This window comes from Felis catus, chromosome E3 (assembly GCF_018350175.1).
Source record: "Felis catus isolate Fca126 chromosome E3, F.catus_Fca126_mat1.0, whole genome shotgun sequence".
NCBI lineage: Eukaryota > Metazoa > Chordata > Mammalia > Carnivora > Felidae > Felis > Felis catus.
This window is the reverse complement of record NC_058383.1, coordinates 1,663,852-1,686,578: the sequence shown is the minus strand read 5'-3', so window position 1 is coordinate 1,686,578 and position 22,727 is coordinate 1,663,852. Positions and strand designations below refer to the sequence as shown.

Genomic DNA, 22,727 nt, shown 5'->3' with positions numbered 1-22,727 from the left:
GCTGTGGCTACGGGAGACCACACGTGACTTGATACGCTCCCCCCTGTGCCCCATGGCGAGGGCACCTGCCGGGAGCCCCTGACCTGGGCCCTTTTCTCGGGTCCTGCCAGCCCCTCAGTTGCTGGAGTACAGGTGGACCCTGCAGTTCACACCACCATTCACCCCGTGCACCCGACGCCTGTCTTCCTCCAGGCATCCCCTTCCCGGTAAGCATTCCAGAGTTGTGTCGTGCCTCAGTTTCCCTTGTGTCACATGCCACCTTTACTTTCCTGGAAAGCCGCGCGCACGGGGCCACTCGAGGCCGCCCTTGGGCTGGGAAGGACTGGAGGGGAGGGCGCCAGCCCCTCTGCCCCAGCTCCTCCCGTGGGCCTCGCTGCCCGCCTCGGGGACGGTCGGAAGCCCCGGGAGGGCCCTCCCACCTTCGTGACCCGTGCTCCTCCCGCCCCTTCCTGCAGAGCTTCCCTGAGATCCCAGGGAGACGAGCGGGCTGCTCGTGGCCTGCCCTTGGCACCGTGCCCCGGTTTGCCCGCCGGCCACGAGCAGCCCGTGGTCCTGAGGGACGGGGACGCGTGCTGGCAGATAGGTCTGTTATGCATGAATCCCGCATGCGTTCGCACGTGATGAAGGATGGGAGGTGCAGGCGGTGTGATAAGTGCATACGTGTAGTGTTTGCACACACGTGTGCCTACGGAACATCGCTCTTTAACCAGCAAACCAGGGGAACCCCGGGGGAGACTTAAGCGGCGGCTTCGGGACCCTTTCAGCGGAGCAGGGCCTGGTTCTGTCTTCCCTGTTGGCACGTAGCCGCTGCAGCAAACCCTGAGCGTTGTCTGGATCGAGTGGCCGGGTGGGCCGTGTCTCTTCCGGCAGCTGCCCCACGACAGCAAGCAGGACCCTCAGTCCCCACCGGCCGTGTCCGCCGGGCCAGTGGGGAGCCACCTTCCTCTCCAGCCCTCCGAGCAGGCCGTGCCGGGTGTGTCAGCAGGGCGAGGGGAGCCGGTCTCTGTGCCCCGCTGGGTGGGGGCACCACCCACGTCTCCCTGCCCCAGAGGGAATCGGAGCCCCGCCCCTCGGCATCGGAGAGCCGGGGCGAGATGGCAGGGGGGCTGCTCACCCCCTCCCGCTGACCCAGGCTCGTCAGGAAGCCCCCATGCCGACCTGTGGCAGCAGGGTGGTCCTTGCTTCCTTGTCGCTGGTGTCCGCGGAACCCCGTGGGGAGCCCAGGTTGCGCCCCACTCGCTGCAGGGCCCGCCTCCGCCGGCGTCGTGTGAACGGGGACTTGCACCTGCCTCCCGGGCCTGGCACCGCCTCTGCACGGGGCCGCCTGCCAAAAGCAGCCTCAGTAGGACGCGGGATGCGGTGGGTAAGCAGTCTGCCCTCCGCAGAGCCAGGCGTCACAGCCCCAAGAGGGCGGACAGCCAGCAGGCAGCGGCGGGTGCCCAGATTATCCGACGAGGATCGCAGAGCCATCAGAAAAGTGCTTCAGCAAACAGTTACGGATCTTCTTTAAACGAGAAAACCGTAAACCTCAACAAAGAAGGAGAAATTAGTTTAAAAAAATGAAAGGGAAGAGGAGCCCAACGGAAATTTCCAGCAAAACCAAAATGAAAAGCTCACGGGCAGACTCAGCATTGGGTCAGAGACGAGAGTCGTGAGCTCAGAGGCAGACAGACAGACAGACAGGGAAACAGGTTGACGGCCAACGGACGGAGCAGAGCCACTGGGACCAGGGCCCGGAGACAAACATGCGTTTAATTGGAGCCCCAGAGGGAAGACGAAGGTGGGAGCTGGAAAATGTTCTGAAGGATTTGGTGAAGGGCGTAAACGCACAGATTTAAGAAGCTGGGCGGAACCCCACACAGTGTCAAACCGCAAAGTCACACGTGACACCTGCTAATTACTCTGAAAGTTAAAGGCGGAGTCTCGAAAGCGGCACCGTCCGCAGGGACTCTGTCTCATCTGCAGAGGTGGACGCCAGGTCAAGTGCACCAGCATTTTTCAGGCTCCGAGAGAAACACGCAGTCAGCCAGGGGAGATACGCTTCAGGAATGAGAAGAAAATCAAGACAAAAGTAAGATAGTTTGCCCCTAACAGACCTGCCCTTAATGAACCGCGAAGGAAGCTTCTGGATAGAAAGGCACATTAATGGAGGAAGGAGGGGAATTTCCTCTACCACCCTCATGTGTTGGCTGACTCGCCCCGGGTGGCTGAAAGCCCACAGGGTCGTGTGGTGGTGGTGCTCCGAGTGCACAGGGACCGGCCCGCATCCACCCCTCACAGCCAGCGCAGTCATGCCTCCGGGCCAAGGGACAGATGCGTGTTCGAGTGCCTGCGGCACCCACAAAGACAGTGGTCTGGTTTGCTGAACCCAAAACCACTGTTGGCAAATCGTAAAGGACTCCTAAAACCATCCGAGGAACCTTCCAGAAGGCAAGAAATAAACGGAGGAACCGTCGGGGAGCAAATAATGCAGTGATAGATTTAAGCATGAGCAAATCCGTAATTACTTGTAATAGAAATGATCTAGATGCACCAGTCAAGAGCTGGAGGTTGGCCGGTGGGTGAAAACACAGGACCCGGCCACGTTTTGTGGACAAGAGGCTCCCTTCAAGCCCAGCGATCTAGGTGGGTTGAAAGGGAAGGATGGAAGATGAGGCGCCACTCGAGCATTAATTTTTTCAGGCAGGCGTGGCCACGTTCATTAACATCAGAAGAACACACTTCAGTGCAAAGAAGGGACGTTACATGGACAAAAAGGGACATCATGTAAGGATCAGTGTACCAGGAAGACGTGCTCTCCCCAAACGTATTTGCACCCAACAGCGGAGCTTAAAGCATGAAGCGAGGTAGAGAAGGTAGAGAAAGTAGAAGCCGTGGGAGAAACAGACACCCTTGCTCGCGGTCGAGGCCTCAGCACTGCTCCGAAGGCGAGACTGCCGGAAGGAACGGCGCGAAGTCATGGAGGAACTCAACGTCACCGCCAGCCACAGGGTCCCGCGGAGCGGGACTCTCCTTTCAAGGGCGCTGGGCATTCACCAAGACAGACCGCGCCCGGGGTCGTGAACAGACTCGGAAGAATCAGTTACAGAGTACGCTCTCTGACCACAACAGACTCAAACTAGGAGTGAAGGGAAGACAGTAGGACAGTCTCTTCCCGCTTGCACATTAAGTAGCACACTTCCAGATGGCCCGCGTGTGAGAAAGGAAGTTTGGAAGGAGAAGTAAACACAAGCCAGTGGTCCCAGTGGTCGTGGAGAGGCGCGTACGAGAATCCACGAGACAGGGCTCCCTCAGTACCGTGGAAGTGGATAGCGCTCAGAGGGACGAGGTCTTTAATATCTATTTCAACTTGAGGACCTGGGGAAAGGAAGAGCAGCATAAGCCCCAAAGGAGCAGAAACAGGGAAATAATACGTAGCAGAAAGTAATGAAATTGAAGGGAGAAAAACAGCAGAGAAAACTATTGACACAAAGCGTTCTTTGAAAAACAGGAATAACATTAATAAGCTCCTAGCAAAACAGACCGACATGGAAAGAGAAGGTAGTCATCCAGATCGGGGGCGAGCTGAGGCGTGGCTAGATCCCGTAGCCACCCGAGGGGTATGATGGGAGTTCCACGGATGGTTTTATGCTTACTGGTTCGTTGCCTTAGCAGCGGTGGTCCGCTTCCTCAAAGACCGCAGGCTTCCCAGATTCAACCACGTGAAGTAGATAATCTGCACGGTCTTAGAAGCATCAACGAATGGAATTGATAACTAAGATGCTTCCCGGGAAGATACTTCCGGGTCCACATGGTGTCTCTGGAGCATTCTAAACCCTTAAAGACTAATGTCGACTTTACGCAGTCTCTTCCAGAAATCAGAGGGGGTTGTTGGGGTTTGGGGGGAGGCGTGTGCGGGTGTCTGCGAGAGGATGGTGTGAGCGGCCTGCTGTGTTGACCCAGCTCTGCGTCTTGGCCGTGGTGGCTACACAGATGTGCACGTCCAGGATCTCACGCAGGCTAGTGAGTGTGCGCCTCTGGGGCCGCTCCAGTGTCAGTGGTCCCGGCTTTGATAGCGAACTGTATTTGGTTCCACTTGTCCCCATCAAGGGAGACTAAGTGAAGAGCCTCCTTGCACGTGTTTGGCAAGTCCTGTGATTATTTCCTGAAAAGTTAACACACACACGCACACACACACACACACACGCACACACCTCCAAGCAATCTTCCAGCTGGAGCCCTATTTTCTCCCTGTCTCTAGAAGTGACTGCTGGTCATGCCCAGTCCTGAGACTCCTGAGAAGTTTCTTGGCTTTCCCTCCACTGGCCTAGGATTGAGCTTTTGAGTTGTTTACCACTCCTCCGTCTGCTTTCCAGCTTCTAAAGGTTTTTTGATGTTGTCCCTTCCTTTATTTTCTTTGTCCCCTTGGGAGTACAAAGCTGAGGAAGAAAAGTAAGGAAAACATGGAGTCTCGTTTGAGTAAGGTTTTGGGAGACTGCACGCACATGTCTGTTGGAACCCTCAGCTTTACCTCGAGTCTTGCTGTTTTATAAACAGTGAAGCAAGCCCCTCGTTCAAACCGTGTTTCTCCTTTTGATGACATGACACTTTCCCATGTTTTTACAGACTATAAATGTTAATGCATGGTTTGTTCCAAAGTATACTTAATTAACCCACTTTTAGAGCTTGAGTTGTTTCAAATTTTCAGCCATTAAGAACAAGCCACGCAAGGGGGGCGCCTGGGTGGCTCAGTCGGTTGAGCATCTGACTTCGGCTCAGGTCATGATCTCACAGCCCCTGGGTTCAAGCCCCGCGTCGGGCTCTGTGCTGACAGCTCGGAGCCTGGAGCCTGCTTCCGATTCTGTGTCTCCCTCTCTCTCTGCCCCTCCCCGGCTCAGCTCGTGCTCTGCCTCTCTCTCTCTCTCTCAAAAATAAATGTAAAAACAAAAACAAAAAACAGGCCACAATGGACAGGCGTTAACTGTTACCCACTTTTTGACACGCGTGCAAGCGTGTTTTCTGGGTCTCTGAAGCCTGACAGTATTTAGACTGTGGGAGTCTGCTCACGTCTAGGATTCGGATGCATCATGGTTTTGAGAGTGAGGATGGCTCCTGGCTCTGGTAGTGGTGGTAATAATTGTGCTCAAAGCTGCTAATGCTGATGCGGTGCCTTCTGTGGGCCGGGCTCTGTCTGCACCTTGTGCCCTCTCTGCGTTAGCCTGCAGAATTCCAGAAACAGTCCATGAGCATTTGAGAAGCCACGGTTCTACAGAGGCATGAGGAACACACAGAAGAATGTACGGTTGTATGGCTGGTAGAGTAGCAGGGTGGGGTAGTGCACTTGCCCACCAGGGCGCAGGTCTAAGACGCTGTGTTCTCTTTGGACAAGGTTGAAACAGTAATGACACCAAATAAAAGCCAGTCTGCTTTTTTATTACTACTGTGTGCCTTCACTTCTAAAGAAAGTCCACAATAAAAGTACTCCCCACACCTTCACCCCCACCAGGTGCTGTAGGCATGTTTGACAGAAGTGCACACGTGCGTGCATTCACCATCCCAATAAAATGCAGAATGTTACCAGGAGATGTATTGTATTTCACCTTAAAAATTGTTCTATAGTAAAATCCCCCTTTTTGTGGGGTGGGGGGTTGTACAATTCCGTAATGTTTAATCACCCCCTAGTCAGAGAACCAGATAATTTCATCACCTCAGAATCCCCTTTGTAACCACGTGACAACCACATTCTCCATTTTTGTCAGTACTGGCCAAAGAATGGAATCCTATGATACGAAATCTTTTGACACTGGCTTTTCTGACTGCTGTTGCGTTCTACTATGTTTTAAAATCAGAAAGCATCATCTTCCAGCTTCATTGTTCTTTTTCAGGATTATTTGGACTCTTCCAACATTTTAACCACACTAAAGTCTTCCTATCCATGAACATGGGATGCCTTCCATTTATTTTTTTTTTTGGCTTGCTTTTTTTTTTTTTTTTTTTTTTTTTTTTTTTATTTCATTTGGCAGTGTTTAGCAGTTTTCAGTATATAAAACTTTACCTCCCTGGGTAAATTAATTCCTAAGTATTTTGTTCTTTTTGACACTGTTATAAATGGAGTTGATTTCTTTTTAAGTTTATTTATTTTGAGTGAAGGAGAGAGAATCCCAAGCAGGCTCCTCACTTGTCACACAGAGCCCAATGCAGGGTCGAACTCATGAACCGTGAGATCATGACCCAAGCCAAAAATCAGGAGTCAGACGTTTAACTGACTGAGCCACCCAGGTGCCCCTGGAATTGTTTTCTTAATTTCTTTTTCAGGTTCTTAATTACTGGTAGATAGAAATATAACTGAATTTGCATATTGATTTTGTAACTTACAGCTTCCTGAATGCATTTATTACCTCTAATGAGTGTTGGTTTTTCAGATTATTTGGGTTTTCTAGATCGTGGCAGCTGCAAATATAGATAGTTTTACTTCTTCCTTTCTAAAATCGATACCTTATACTTCTTTTTATTACTAAATTCTCTGGCTAGAACTTCTCGTAGTATATTGAGTGGAAGTGGTAAAAGCTGGCATCCTTGTTTATTTTTCTTTTGTAAGTTTATTTATTTTGAGAGAGAGGGAGAGAGAAAGAATCCCAAGCAGGCTCCACACTGTCAGCATGGGCTCGAACTCACAGACCACGAGATCATGACCTGAGCTGAAATCAGGAGTCGGGCGCTTAACCGCCTGAGCTGCCCAGGCGCCCAAGCGGGCATCCCTGTCTTATTTCTGGTCTTATGGGAAAAACCTTTCAACCTTGTACCATTGAGATTGGTAATAGTTCCGGGTTTTTTCAAAAATGCCCTTTTTCATGTTGAAGTTCCCCTCTGTGCTTAGTTGGTTGAGTGTTGATGGATTCGTCAGGTGCTTTCTCTTTCTCTACATTTGCTGAGATGATCATGTGGGTTTTTTCCCCTTCGTTATGTTAATGGGGTGTATTGCTCTGATTAATGTTCACATGTTGAGACCCCTTGCATTCCTGGTATAAATCCCACATGGTCATGGTGCTGAATTCCGTCTGCTAGTGTCTTGTTAAGGGTTTTTACCCCTCTGTTCAATAAGGGTCAGTGACCTGTAGTTTCCTTGTGGTATTTTGCCTGGCTTGTAGTATCACCATAATGCTGGTCTCTTAGAATGAATTTGGGAGAGTTTTCTTCTCTTTCACTTTTTGGAAGAATTTGGAAGGGAATTGTGTTAATTCCCTTGTGAATGTTGGGGAGAATTCACCCGTGAAGCCATCTGGTCCTATGTGTTATTGTTGTTGTTTTGTTACCGCTTCTGTTTCCTTACCGGTTGTTGGTCAGCTCAGATTTTTGTTTCTTCCTGAGTCAGTTTTGGTAGTTTGTGAATTGCTAGGAACTTGTCTGTTTCGTCTTGCTTATCCAATCTATGTATAGTTGTCCACAGTCTTCTTTGGCAATCCTTGTTATTTCTATAAAATTAGAAGTGGGGTCTTGTCTTTCATTTCTGATTTAATGATTTGAGTCTTCTCTTTTTTTTTTTTTCAGTTAGTCATTTCAGCTGAAGTTTTGTTACTTTTGTTGATCTTTTCAAATAATCAACTTTTGGCTTTATTGATTTTCTCGCTCTTCTTTACTTAATTCATCTCTGTTCTAATCTTTAATATTTTCTTCCTTCGACTAGCTTTGAGTGTAATAAGCCCTTCTTTTTCTATTTCCTGAAGGCAGTTACAGTTATTGGTTTGAACTCTCTTCTTTTTTAATGTAGGCATTTATGGCTACAAATTCCTCTCTGAGCACTGCTTTCCCTGTGCCCCCAAGTGTGGGTATCTCGTGTCTTGTTTTTATTCATCTCCAAGTATTTTCTAATTTCCTTTGATTTCTTCTCTGACCTGTTGGTTAAGACTGTGTTGTTTTGTTTCCACATACGTGTTTTCCATTTTTTCTTCCATTATTGATTCTTACTTCAATTCCATTGAATTAATTCCACCAAATTAATAAATCGAACGTATTAAGACTTGTTTCATGGCCTAACACGTGGTCTGTACCGGAGGAGATCCCGTGTGCACTTGACAAGGACACGTACCCTGTGGTTGGTCTAGTTGGTTTGTAGTGTTATCCAAGTGTGCTGCTTCTGTGCTCAATTTCTGTCTGGGTGTAGTTGCTCCCTTGTGTGGCTGCGTCCCATTCTACTCTGTGGATGCACCACAGCTTTTAAAAAAAGACTGTATCCATTTACTTGTTGACGGGGATTTATGCTGTTTCCAATCTGGAGCCATCTTGACTAGAGCTGCTGTAAATAGCTGCGTGTAGATTGTGTCCGGGGGGGCCCTCAGTCTTCCTTCCTCTGGGGTAGATACCCAGGTGTCGCATTTCTGGGTAATACCTTGGGTAATGTTTAGCTTTGGAGAATGGTCTGGCAGTTCCTTGAACAGAAATACCCACATCCTAGTCTGTGCTTGGTGTTGGTGGTATTTTTAATGCCAGCTGTCCCACAGGTGTGCAGTGTCTCATCGTAGGTTTCACGTGTGGCTCCCAAATGGGCGCTGATGTTGAACATCTGTTCATTGCTTACTTGCCATCTGCTTGTCCTCCTTGGTGAAATGTCTGTTCAGATATTTTAGCCATCTTTCACCCAGTTTTATTTTTGTTTTCTTAACTTACTTTTGAATTTTGCAAGTTCTTTATGCATTTCAGACATATTTGTCAAATGTGACTTGGAACTACCTTCTCTTAGTCCGTAGTGTGATTTTTCATCTTAATAAAACCTTTAAAAGAACAGGAATTCTACATTTTACATTTAACTCCTTGATCCACACTCGGTTAAATTTTGTATGAGATGTGAAGTTTAGGTCAACGTTTATTTATTTTATTTTATTCTTTACCTTAAGATGTTCAGGCGTCCCTTCACTGAATTGCTTCTGTGTCCGTGTTGATCCACATGTTTGTCTCACCGCCGTTTTCCTGGTGACCACAGTCTTACGGCAAGTTTTAAATCAGGTGGTATGACTCTTCCAATTTCATTCTTCTTTTTCAAAATCATTTTAGCTATTCTAGTTCCTCTGAATTTCCAAAGAAATGCTAGGACAGTTTGGCTATATCTACAAAAATAACCCTGCTGGGAGTTGAATTGGCATTGTGTTAAGTGGGCACCTTCAGTTTGGGAAGAACCGATTCTGTACCATGCTGGGTCCTCCCTCCATGAACATGGTATGCATCTCTATTTATCTAGGTCTTTCGGTTCTTACATTAGCATTTTGTACTTTCAGTATACGGGTTCTGCATATTTTAATAGATTTGGACCCAAGTATGTCTTTTATATCTATTCTAAGTTTTGCTTTGTTTTGTTTTTTGATCACATAGAAATGATTGACTTTTTAGTTATTCATCTTATAGCCTGCAACCTTACTAAATTATCAGTTTTGTGAGGGTTTTTGTTTGTTTGTTTGTTTGTTTAATTGTGTTTAATTCCTTGTGGGATTTTCTACATAGATATTCTGTTGTCTATGAACTTGGTTAGTTTTACATCTTCACCAAGAAGTATGCCTTTGGTCTCCTCCACTTACAGTTTGTGCTGACTGAGACTTCGAGTGTGACGTTGCTGTGGGGTGAGGAGGGCGGATGCCTTCGCCTTGTTCCTGGTCTTGGATGTGGGGAGATGTTCAGTCTGAAGCCACTGGAAATAATGTAGGCTTTTTGTAGGTGTCTTTTTTTTTTTTTTTTTTTTTAGCATTTATTCATTTTTGAGGGAGACAAAGTGTGAGCAGGTGAGGGGCAGAGAGAGAGGGAGACACAGAATCTGAAGCAGCTCCAGGCTCCGAGCTGTCAACACAGAGACTGACACGGGCTCCGACTCTCAAACTGAGATCATGACTCGAACCTCAGTTGGACGCTTAACTGACTGAGACACCCAGGCACCCCCTTTGTAGGTCTTTCATCAGGATGTAAAAGCTCGCTTCTAGTCTTGATTTGAAATGAATGGATATTGAATTTTTTCAAGTTCTGTTTTTCTTTGAATTGATTGATACGATGTGGTTTTTCCTCTTTACACTGTCAGCATGGCAGATTATATTGATTTATTTTTCAGTATTAAACCTGCTTGACACCCTAGGTAAACCCTCCCTGGTTATAACGTATGGTCGTTTTAATTTTTTTTACTTGAGAGAGACAGAGACAGAGACAGAGAATATTTAGCAGGCTCCACGCTTCCCGCAGAGCCCCACATAGGGCTCGATCCCGTTACCCTGGTATCATGACCTGAGCCTAACTCGAGTAGATCACCCAACCGACTGAGCCACCCAGGCGCCCCTAATGCATTGTCCTTTTTACATATTGCTGGATTCAACTTGCTTATTTCTTGCTGATGATTTTTGTGTCTGTACTCATGAGGGATCCTGGCCTTACAGCTTTCTCGCACTGTTGTTGTCTGGTTTTTATCACCATAATACCGACCTTGTGAAATGGGTTAGTAAGCATTCCGTCCTCTTTTGTTTTCTGGAAGGGATGTGTGGATCTGGCATTACTTCCTTTTTAAAAGTTTGCACCCAGGCAAACCATCTAAGGCTGGGTATTTCTGTTGTGTGTGGGTTGTTCTTTTTTTAATCTGTAAAAAATATTTTTATTTATTTTGAGAGAGCACAAGCAGGGGAGGGGCACAGAGAGGGGGAGAGAGAGAATCCCAAGAAAGCTCAGCACTGTCAGTGCAGAGCCCGACGCGGGGCTTGAACTCATAAACTGTGGAGATCGTGACCTGAGCTGAATCGAGGGTCAGAGGCCTAACCGACTGAGCCACCCAGGCGTCCTTGTTGCGTGTGGTGTTTCACTCACGATGTCATCCCTCCGCCAGTCACAGAAGTACCCACCCAGGCTGGGTAATTTGTCTCAGAGAATTTGGGTACCTGGGAGAATTGGTGCGTCCCATGTAGGTTGTCGGGGCCCGTGTGTGGTGCTGTGTACAGTCCCCGTTCTGTCTGCAGGACCCACAGCGGGAGCCTCTCCTTCCCGACGTTATTACCTCACGTTCTCCGTGTTCTCTGGTCTTTGCAGCCTTGCCGGACGTTCGCTGTTTAACAGGCTTCTTCACAGAACTGGTGTCTGCTTTCTCCCCTTTCTCTCTTTGCTTTTCTGTTTTCTGTCTCGTTAATTTCTGCTCCTTGTCGATCCTTCCTTCTGCCCGCTCCTGGTATATTTTCTTTCCTTCTTCCTAGTCTCTTGAGGTGGAGGCCTAGATTATTGATCTGAGATCTTGGTTTGTAATATGAGCGTTCACGGCTACAAAGTTCGCTCCGAGCACTGCTTCAGCCGCGTCCCACCTTTTTGGATGCCGTGCTTTCGTTTCGTTCAGGTAAACGTAGTTTATAATCTCAGTCGTTTTGCTAAACGACCTATTGTTTTGATGTGTGTTGTTAGATTTGCAGATGTTTGGGGATTTCCCTGTCGTGTCACCGGCATCTGGTGTCATTCCCTTGTGGTCTGTGAATGTAGTTTGTGTAATGCCAGTTTAAGAAATTTGTTAAGGTTTGTTAAATGCCCCAAATGTGGTCTGTCCCGGAGAAGGATTGTGTTGTCGTTGGCTGGTGCGTTGTACCAGTTCCTGTTAGATCCACTCGGCGGGTGGTCCTGTTCAGCCCTCCTGCCTGTGGGTCGTGCTCATCACCGTGTCCAGCCGCACTCGCGCTCCCCCGTCCTTCTGCCGCGTCGTGCTTCGTGCCTGACGCAGCTCTGCTTCAACGTTTTTTATTTATTTTTGGGACAGAGAGAGACAGAGCATGAACGGGGGAGGGGCAGAGAGAGAGAGGGAGACACAGAATCGGAAACAGGCTCCAGGCTCTGAACCATCAGCCCAGAGCCCGACGCGGGGCTCGAACTCACGGACCGCGAGATCGTGACCTGGCTGAAGTCGGACGCTTAACCGACTGCGCCACCCAGGCGCCCCAACGCAGCTCTGCTTCTAGGAGGAAGTACGGTTAGTGTGGTTGTGTCCTGGCAAACGAGCAGCACGTGTTGTGTCACATTTTGGTCATTCTCGCAATAGTTGGGACTTTTTCATTATTATGTGTAGTATGATTGGTGATCAGTGGTTATAATCACTGAAGCTGAGACGATGGTTAGCGCTATGAGCAATAAAGTATTTTTAATTAAGGCCTGTGCGTTTTTGCAGACCCGATGTGACCGCCTTGTGAGTAGGCTGCAGTGTGTCGTAAACCTAGCTTTTACGTGCACTGGGAACCCAGAGAATTCATTTGATTCGCTTTATTGTGACATTTGCTTTACTGCGATGTTCTGGGACCGAGCCCGCGGTGTCTCGGAGGTGCGCCCCTGCGTTTGTGTCCCAGCCCTTTCCCGCCAGGCAGTCGTCTGGTCACCTGCCCCAGAGCCTCCTGCGCACGACCGCTTGGACTTGTCCTCTTGCTCCTTCCATCCTTCCGTTCTGTTTTATTTTTCTCTCGTGAGCCCTTATTACCTGCCCAAGCACAGCTTTAAATAGTTTACTTGCAGTGACACATTGGATTCTCAAAACAAACTGGAAGTACACAGTTTGCACTATTATCCCAATTTTATGGGTGAAGGAAGGGAGAGACAGTAAGTATCTTGTCCAGGGTGACTTCGTGCCAACCGTTCACTTTGGAATAAGTTTTTTTTTAAGTTTATTTATTTATATTGGGTGGGGAGACAGAGAGAGAGAGAGAGAAAGAGAGAGAGAGAGAGAGAGAGAGAGAGAGAGAGAGGGAGAGAATCCCAAGCAGACTCCACACTGACAGCACAGAGCGCGATGCGGGGCCTGAACTCACGAACCGTGAGACCGTGACCTGAGCAGAGTCGGACCCTCCGCCGGCTGAGCCCCCAGGCGCTGCTGGAATGGGCTCAATCTGCCGGAAGCTCTCGAGAGTAGGACAGAGAGCTCAGCCGAGCCCTGCCTGTGTTCCCGCGTCGCCGGCGTGTTCCCCTCCCGCGGCATGCTTGCCGTGAGCTTGTGACAGCCTCCGTTGTCGGCACTACTTTGTCTGCCCCCTGACGTCCGGTCCAGGCCCTGCCTTGGTTTTGGTCACCCTGCCGCCTCCGCTCCTGGGCAGCGTCCCCATCTTTCTGTGTCTCGTGACCCTGGCAGCACTGGTCAGGCGGCCGTGGACGGTCCCAAGCCGGGCATGTCTCACATGTGTCGTGGGGAGACCTAGGTTCTCGGCTGAAGGGAGGAAGGGCACAGGGGTGAGGCCCTCCCGTCACATGAGACCAGGGGTCCGTACGGGATGCTGGCACTTCCTTCCTGACGCACGTCCTTCGTTTGCATTGAGTCGCAAGCCACCCTTTCCGCACTCCGCTCGGAAATCTCAGCTGAACAGCCGCGTGCCGGTGCTGCCTTCCGCACGACACAGGCACGTGGCTCAGCCAAGCTCCCCGCAGCCTCTGCCTATCACCAGCTCCAAAGCCGTGTCCCCACGGTCAGGGACTTGTCACTGGGCCCCCTCCCCTAACAGCCAGATCTGCCTCTGTGCTCGGGCCACCACAGCGGAGGCCCCAGCCTGGGTGGCGTAAGCAACGGGCATTTACGTTCTTTCTGTCGGAGGCCGCAAGTCTGAGGCCACGGTGCCGCGTGGTTGTTGCCAGAGAGGACTGTTGTGGCTGCGGGCCACGCCTTCCCACCAGGCGCTCGCCACCGGGGGACAGTGCACACAAGCTCTCGGGGTTTGCTCTTTCCAGGACGCTTGGCCCGTCACAGGGTCCCACCCTCGTGACCTCACCTGACCCTAGTTCCCTGCACGCTCCATCACACGGGGGTTGGGGCCTCAACCTAAGAATGTGGGGAGACACAGACGTTCAGTCCGTAGCAGGACGCCCCCTCCTTGTCTGAATGAGTCCGGAGCAGGGCCGTCACCCTCTCCGTGCTCCAGCCTCCTAGTGCGGGACACAGATGGTTGCTGCCTGCGCACTTGATCCCCTCTGCCTGTGGGGCCCAACATTGGCTCTGTGCTGGAAACACAGGGCGGGCGTGTGACAGAGGGAACGGAGAGGCCTGCGGTGACAGTGTGGTGGCCTAGTCCCCGGTGGATGGTCAGGGCCTGTCAGGGAGGAAGCAGCAGGCAGTGCGTCGGCTGTGGGATCTGGGGGCGCTCAGCCTGGACGGTGCGTCGTGGGCCACGTGCTTTTCCAGCTGTCCTCCAGGGCCACTGGCTGTCCCTTCTTCAGGCCGTTCGGGAGCCCGAGCACCGGCACCCCTCGCCCCGCCATCACCCTTTCTTTAGTCCAGCGAGAACAATTAACAGCTACCTCATCCTAGCCTGTTGCGCACACGCACGCACGCACACCCTGCCTTGGCTCGCTTGGTCTCTTCCAGAAGCCATCTGGGATGTCGTTCGGTTTATGTAGCGCCCTCCTCGTCTAGAGAACGTGGAGCCAGTCAGTCTCAAGACACTTAGGCCACAGCCGATCGCTTCGAAGCATCTGAAGGCGAAGCCGCCCTGTGAGCTTGGGAACACACGCGGGTTCATTTTCTCCCTCAGCAAGGTGGCGGTTCGCCTCAAGAGGAGGACGGGGGAGGGGAGGGCCCCGCCTGAAGACACGTAAACAAGCGTTGTTTATGCGGGTTTGTTCTCTGACAGCGGGATGGATCACAAGCCATTTTATCGATGGGCCTGCAGCTGCGCGCACGCGCTTATTTGAATTTAGCCCCTGAGAACGTTTGCTCACGAGCCTTCAGAGTCCGTAGCGTCCGGTTTTAGTCGGGGCCCAGCGGGGCTTCTCATGCAGCCTGCCCCTGACGTGCAGGGGTCCTGCCCGCAGACGGCGGCTTCCCGGACGAGGCCTTGGGTGCCGGGCCCGCCCCACGCCCCTGGGGACACCTCCCACAGCCTTCTTGGGGTGTAACTGACCTACGGCAAACTGCACGTATTTAAAGCGCGCAGTGGGGCGCCTGGGTGGCTCAGTCAGTCGAGCGTCCGGTTTCGCCTCAGGTCATGATCTCGAGGCTTCCGATTCTGTGTCTTCCTCTCTCTCTGCCCCTCCCCCACTCATGCTGTCCCTCTCTGTGTCAAAAATAAAATAAGCATTTAAAAAGTTTTAAAAATATGAAGCGCACAGTGTGACGTTTGCACACGCACACGCCCGCACACCCTGCTGTGCCAACCAGGCTCAAGGTGGCGGACCTGTCTGTCACCCCCAACCTTTCCTCCGGCCTGGCTGGAACCCATCCCTCCTCCTCCTCCTCCTCCCCAGGCAGCCGCTGATGTGCTCTCAGTCCTAGAGACTGCTTGGCCTTTGGTGACGTTGAATATGAATGGAGTCACGCGGTGGCCACCCTTCCGTGTCTGCCTTACTGCGAACACACATCTGTGCCGTGGTCCTTTTTACGCCCGGGGACTGTTCGCGTCCGTGTGCCCTTGTTGGACACTCACTCTCCCCCGGCTCGCGGCTGTTGTAAACAGAGCCGCTTGACGTTACAGAGAAGGTCCTTCTGTAGACTCCGGCGGGACACCACCTGGTCGTGGGATGGCTGGTGCGTGTACGTGGCCGTTTTCTGTGGATCCGCGTGTCTCCAGGGGGCCGCACCAGTTAGCGTCCCCACCACCACTGACTCCTCGCCGGCCCTGGGCCCGTCCGCCTCTCTCACCGCGATCCTAACAGGTGCGCTGCGGCTCGTGGTGGTTTGAATTTTGTCTCCCTGACGGCTGACGACACGAGCATCTTTGCCTGTGCTTGTCGTCGTCTGGCATCTGGTTTGGCAAAGTGTTCTAAGTACCGTCCGTTTTTTTCCTTGGTTGCTTTTCGCTGAGTCTGCGGAGTCCCTTGCAGATTGTGGGCGCAAGTCCTTTGCCGGAGACTTACTTGCTTTGCGAATATTCCCTCCCATTCTGCGGCTTGTGATTGCATTGTCTTCACGAAGGCTTTTAAAGAGACGTCTCATCTGTTTTCTTCTTTGATTGTGATTTGGATACCGTAGCTGTGATTCACAGGGTTCCCCCTACGTTTTTTGGCAATTTTACCCTTTTTCGACTTATATGTGGGTTTATATCTCCATCTTGAGTTAGTTTTGTTTATATTGTACAAAATACAGATTTTAGGGCCTTTAGAAAAATGAACACGCAGCTGCTCCAGCACCATTTGTTAAAATGGTGCTTCTACACTGGATTGCCTTGGAATATTTATCAAAATACGTCGTCTGCATGTAGGGGTCTGTTTCTGGGCCCTGCTGTGTTTCGTCGGTGCGGCTCAAGGGCAGTGCTGTTTTGGTTGCTGTGACTTTATGGCAGTTCTTGAGATTGGGTGTTGGCTCTCCAGCCTTCTCCCCGGTGCTGCTTTGGGCATTCCGGGGCTGTGACACTGCCCCATGATTGTTACAATCAACTGTCCGGTTGTACGAAGAAACGTGTGGGGTTTGACGGGGTCGGTGTGGACTCTTTAGAGCAGTGCGGGGAATCGTGAGATCCCAGCAAGGGTGCCTTTCAGCCACGACCACGTGTATCCCCTTATGTTTGGGCCCATGTCAGCGCCTCTCAGCTCAGTGGACGACCTCGTGCTTGTCAGAGGGCGGGTCTCGGACGGGTTTTCCAGGTTGAGCCCCGCACGCTCCGTGTTCCTGCGTGCAGTTGTAAGTCGCGTTTCCCGGGTGTCCTTGCGTGGATCACTTAGCGCCATTCTGGTCGCAGGAGAGATTTTGAATGACTAATACCCTTCCCAGTAGGTTGAGCCTCCTTGCGTGCGCCAGACTGTGTCTCTGTTGGTCGACCTGTGTGTGCGCCCGAGAGGGCCACGCCCTCTGCTCTCGTGGTCACGGTATTGCTGCGGGATGCTTGGGTCCAGCGCCTGTCTACTTCATCCTTCCGGGTTTTCTGCTCATCGTTCCATCAGCTGTTGAGAGGCTGACGTCGAAATCTCGGGCTCCGATTGCGGGCTCGGATATTTCTGTGTGTGTTTCTACCAGGGTTGCTGCACCTGTCGAAGGGCTTTCCCTAGCGCGTAGGTGTTCCGGACGATACTGTTCTCTTGGCCACTCGGCCTCCGCACCATCACACAGTTCCCTTGTCGGTGCCGCTGTTGGCTCTGAAATTCTCTGTGGTTCTAGGGGCCTCTCCGGCTTTCTCTGTTGGCTTTCCCAGTGTTAGCGGCTCACGTCCGTTTGCCGCTTCGTGCCGGGGGTGACGTAACGGGGGGTTGCTGCTTCGTCCGCGTGGGTAGCCTGTGTTTAACTGGGTGTGTGGACTGTTGACGTGTCCTGTGGCAGCCGGTACGACGGGGTCTTGTCTTGTCACCTTACCGCCGTCCACCCGTCCCGTCCCTTCCTCTTCGTTTCCCATTTTCCTGGCTTCTTTCTAAATCGTTGCGTGTGTTTTATTATTTCACTTTATTTCCTTTTCTTGCTTACCGGTTGTCACTCCTTGTTATTTTAGGGCTTGTTGTGGGGTGCATGGTACACGCCTCCCGCTGATCACGGTCTGCCTGCGAGCGATGTTCTACCGTCAGGCACACAGCCTCCTAACTACATCGTCTGTTTTCCCCTCCGGCCTCTGCTACGTGTGTCACACATTCCACTTGTATTTTTATCTTAGACCCTAGTACATTTTTGTTAGTTTTGTTTCAACAACTAATCTTGTTAACAGATAGCCATTTGCTTTCATATCTTGACTGGAACACGTGGCGTATATACACGTGGAATATTACTCGGCCATAAAGAAGGATGAGATCTTGCCATTTGCCACGACGTGGATGGACCCAGAGGGTATGATGCTGAGTGAACTGAGACAGGAAGACAAATGCCGTGTGATCTGACTCCCACGTAGAATCTAAAAAAAACAAAAGAAATGCACAGACGCCTAGATAATGAGTGGGGAGATAGAGGGGATTCGGAGTACAGACCTCCAGTCATAAAATAGTACGTCACGGGGATGTGACATACAGCACAGGGTTGTGACGTGCAGCTGGCGATCCTGTGGTGGCTTTGTGCAGCGACAGACCACGACCACGGCGAGCATCTTGTGGTGTCCGTAATAGCGCAGTCACTCTTGGACGCCTGAGACACACGTGGTAGCGGATGTCAGCCGGACATCAAGCGTCCTTGACAGCCACACGTTGGCCCACGCAGTCGCGGTTCCGCTGCACCTCGCTCCTTTACGTGGACCCGTGCCTCCCTCTGGCGTCCCTGGCCCCCTGCCAGGAGGGCCTCCCCTGACCCCCTCGGGGAGCGGGTCTGTTGGTGACAAGTCCTTGCACGTGTGGTTTGTCTGAGAACATCTTTATGTTGCTTTTGTTTGTGATTATTTTCACCGGCGGTCGAATTCTCGGTTGGTATTTTCTAATTTATTTCGGTATTTTAAAGCTTTCCTTTCCTTTTCTCACTTGCATTGTGTCTGATGAGAAATCCGCCTTATTCCTCTGTACGTGACATCTCTCCCTTCCGCTGGTGGCTTTTTGAGCCGTTAGGTTACTAGGTGCTCTGGGGCCGTTTCCCGTGTGTCTTGTGCTGGGGGGTTGCCGAGCGTCTCGGATCTGTGTGTGCTCGTCATCAAAGCCGACGCTTCGTCTCCCAGGGTCTGCCTCCCACCCTTTCCTTCGGGGCTCCACCCAGGCGGCCGCTGTGCTCCGTGAAGTTGCCCCGCACACCTCGGTGACCGTCCTGTCAGCCTCAAATATCCCTTTTCCTCTCTCTTTTACTTGGGATCGTTTTGGGTGTTTCGTTCCGTGTGTTGGTTTGTATCGTTTCTTTCTGGGGTCTTCCAGTGCGTAGGCTTTCCCCCTGCACAGTCTGCTCTGGCGTTACCCGCCCAGCGTGTCTGTGGTCTCGGGCGCTGGGGCTCACCCCTCCGGGAACCGGGGCCGTCTTGCTCGTGACTCCGTCTCCGTGCCGAGCTGTTGAGCAGCGGACGGTTGCAATAACCGTTTCGATGTCCTTGGATGCTACTTAATGCTGCAGTTCGTGGTGGGTTTCAACTGATTGACTATTTTCCTCATTACGGGTCATATTTTCCTGCTTCTTTTCAGGCCTGGTAGTCTTTGATTAGTTGGCAGACGTTGTAAATTTTGGCTTGTTTGATTCTGAATGTTTTTGTATTCGTATGAATCTTCCCGAGCTTTTTTCAGAGACGTAATTAGGTTTCTTGGAAAGAGTTTTGGTCCTTTCTGATCTTGTGTGATTTGCTAGGCCGTCCTGGAGCACTTCTCTGTCTAGAGATAATTATCTCTTGCTCCCGAGCCAAGACCTTCCTGAATAATCTATGAAATGTGAGTTTTCCACTCCAGCTGGTTAGTAGTGGGAAGGCCCTGTTCCTTAGCCTATGCACGGGCTGCACACTGCTTCCTGGACAAACTTACTTATTTCCAAATCATGTGAATATAGTGCTTTTCAAAAATTAAAATCTGGAAATGAAGACAGAAATGGGCGCGCTTAGTTACCGTGAGCTGAAACCTGCCGCACGCTTCTGTCGGCCGCTGGCCTTGGTGTCCGGGCCCACGAGGGAGAAGGGCCCCTGCGCGGTCCCTCTGAGCCTGCTTCCCCCCAGTTAGCTTCCCTCCCCAGCCCACGTCTCCCTCCGGGTCGACTCCGTGGTTCTGCGTCCTCTACGATACGTGGTCATGCGTCCTGGGAGTGGGCCGACGAGCACAGGACGCGTGCAGGTTCCCATCTGTCCTGCCCCCTCGAGTTGTGGTCCGTGGAGACCCCCCTTCATCAGAACGGACGTGCGGGCCACACCCCGCCCCCAGGCCTGAGCGTGACACCCCCCCCCCCCTCCGGGCAGGGCCCTGTCTGCAGGAGTGGACGCGCGGGCCGCGGTGTGTGTCCTGACGGTCTGGCTCTCCTTGCAGATTGAAGATTGAGGAGCTGGAAGGGGAACGCGGCCGCCTGGAGGAAGAGAAGAAGACGCTGGAGGCGCAGCTCGAGCGGCTGACCCTGCAGGTGCGTGCCGGCGGGCGGCCACTGGCGGGGGCTTATCCCGGGACGCGGCGTTCTCCCACGGGTTCTCCCTGCCCTCCGGTGTCTCCCCGCGCCCGCCGACGTCCCGTCTTCTGGTTCAGCAGACTGCACGAAGCCGCGACCTACCCCCACGCGCAGGCCCTCACACCGGGGCGTGTGCTCGGAGCGCTTCGGGGAGGGTGTTTCAGCCGCGGCCCCGGCCCCGTGCTCCATCGGTCCTCCTGCTCCCTCCCGCTCCCTCCCTGCACCGGCCGTGGCCCGTGGCTGGTCTCCGGTCGGGTGTGCGCCCAGGCCCGTGCCCGCCGCCTGCAGTCGGGAGGCCACGGCTCTGTTTACGCCGCTGCACCTTTACGTTGTTTTTCATTTTTATGCTCCCGTCTGAATTGCTCCGTGGCAAGAAACCTGCGGATTCGTGATTACCCAGATTTTGGACAGGCCATTGATTCTATCTTGACACCTATTAGAGGCAAATCAAATCTCTTTTTTATTACCGATTCCTGGAGCCAGGGGAAGTGACAAGTCTGATGAAGCGAGGTGCCGGGAGCCGCGGCTGGCGGCGCTCAGCTCTGGGACCCGTACCGCTCTAATTGGGCCGCGGTCTCCGAAGGGAGAGCCGGGCTGTTGGCAGGTCGGCCCCGGGCGGCCTGTCAGCCAGGCCCTGTCAGAGCAGGGCGGGTGGGCGTCTTCCCCCGTGTTCGGTCGGGCACAGCCTGCGATCGCGGCTGACGGCTCCCTGGGTCCCCGGGGTCGGGGCGCAGTGAGGCCGGCTGAAATCCTTCACGTCCCTTTTTCCTGCCTCCGGCCTGCCTGGCCCTTCCCAGGGAGCCTGCCGTGCCGTAGGCGGAGCTGCCGAGGCAAGGTGCTGACGAGCGCTGTGCCCGAGGGGCATTTGCCCCCAGCACCCTGGGAGACGGGGTGTCCACGGCTCGCCCGTCGCCATTGTTGCTCCCTGACGGGAGACGCGCGGGTCCTGGGGCCGCTCCCGGTCGAGGGGCTGGGCTCCTGCCCACAGGGGGCAGGCGGCCTCCGCGTCCCTGCCTGTGGGCGTGGGTGGGGCACAGCGCTGGTTTGGGGGGGCAGGGTGCCGTGTGGAGATGGGTTTGCATCACGCCGGGGGCTCGGGTGCTTATGCGGAGGCATGGCGGTGCTCCCCGAGCTGTGCCACGGCCCCGGGGCAAGGGTGGCAGAGGGTTGTAGACCGCCACGGGCGGCCACCGCCTCTGCACCAGGTGGGTGTCCCGCGGCCCCTCACGGGCGCCCCGTTCCCTCCCACCGCTTCGAGTCGGGGGACCGACTGCCCGTCCGACAGCGGCGCCCGTGTCCTGCCTCCAGACGCCACAGCACGAGGAGGTCCGTGACGGCCTCGCCCCAGGTTCCCGGTTCCGGCACGAATCCAGGAGGGCGCCTCAGATGGGGCTCCTGTCAGAAGGCCGGCGTGATGCGGGGGCCCGCCAGGATCCCCATTTCCCGGCTGCTCGTCTCTGCTGTCACAACTGGCTCCGGCCTCTGCCGCGCACGGTCACTGTGCCGCACGGGCCTCTCTGTGTCCACGGTCCCCGGACGCGGGTCCTCCGAGCAGGAAGGGTCCGTAATTTGGCCGAGGGCACCCGGCGGGAGAGGGCTCGGAGCCCAGCTCCCTCGCGGCCGCGGGGCCACGTCCCTACAGCCAGTTGCCATTCTCAGGTGCCCAGCCTCAGCTCTGAGGACCCCCCGGTCTGCTCCCCCCACCGCCACCGGCTGCCCCGACCCGGGTCTGTTGTGCAGTGGTGTGGGCGAGAGAGGTCGGCACCTCAGGGCTGAGCTGACCGTCCCAGGGGGTCTGGACGCTGGCTTTGCTGGTGGCAGTTCCCGTCCGACCCGGATGCCGTCCACTCGTCCAGCTCACGAAGAGCCCCCGTGAGCGCAGGGCCCCGTGGAGGACGTAGGCAGACGGGCCCGTCCTGGAACCTGGCCCCCCGCGGGGCAGACCGGAACGCAGGCGGCGAGTCAGAGCAGCATGGGCGGTCGTGCTGTCGCCCAGAGCGGACCCGGAGAACTCGTGCGCCTGGCTGGGGTCCAGGCGGCGGCCGAGTGGGCCCGAGGGTGACTCGGACACGTGGGTACGGGGGGCGTCGTGGGGTTCTCAGCTAGAACACCGTCCTGTGCCTTGGCCGGGTGGTCGTGGACGTGTCGGGCTTTGCCATCTGAGCCCCCGGCACATCGGGTACGTCCTTTAGGACTTCGGGATGGCGATGCCCAGGTGGGGCTCCGGGGAGGTGGCATGCCACGTCTGACGCCACGTGGCCCTCGGTAGATCCCCCCGTCCATCACTTGCCATTTCCCGTCTTCTCCACTGTGAGGGCGAAGGCCTCACCCCTTCACCTCTGTGCCGGAGCTCTGGAGGCCCCGACCCCGCCTTCCCCCGGGCCAAGCTCAGGAGTGCGGCCCGGCCGCGGCCGGCAGGGCGGGGGTGGGGGGGGCGACCTCGGTGGCACGGCGGTGCGGCCGGGATGCTCCCGTGCAGACACCCTCCCCTCCGTGCCCTCGTTCCCTCCGCGGAGAGGCTTCGAGATGGGCCGCTTCACGGAAGATTGATTAAAATCAGCTGCAGTTTGCCTTAATTGGGAACATATGCTTGGAGAGGGAGCCACTAGTTAGAACTTCTTGTAATTAGTTCACAGCTGGTTGATGAGGAGACGGAGCTCCGTTCCCGCTCGGAGCTGGGCGTGCCCCTCCTGCCCTGTGCCCTCTGGGAGCCCGGATGGGGCGGCGGGCTGTCCCCACCGTCTCGGTGTCCCGATGCACCGCTGATGCAGCCCAGGGCGGTGGACCTCGGGGGGGGGGGGGGCCTGGGTCACCGACGCCCCTT

The 22,727-nt window shown here is 53.7% G+C and overlaps 1 protein-coding gene across 8 annotated transcripts in view; it reads left to right on the top strand.

Moving 5' to 3' along the window:
- The window catches only part of MAD1L1 (mitotic arrest deficient 1 like 1), a 362,570-nt gene that overhangs the window by 207,061 nt on the left and 132,782 nt on the right, over nt 1–22,727 (top strand). For all 8 annotated transcript variants that reach the window (XM_045048077.1, XM_045048076.1, XM_045048078.1 and 5 more), the window contains one exon: nt 19,771–19,861. In XM_045048077.1, the coding sequence (XP_044904012.1) occupies nt 19,771–19,861 (91 nt within the window). The remainder of the gene's footprint in view (nt 1–19,770; nt 19,862–22,727) is intronic.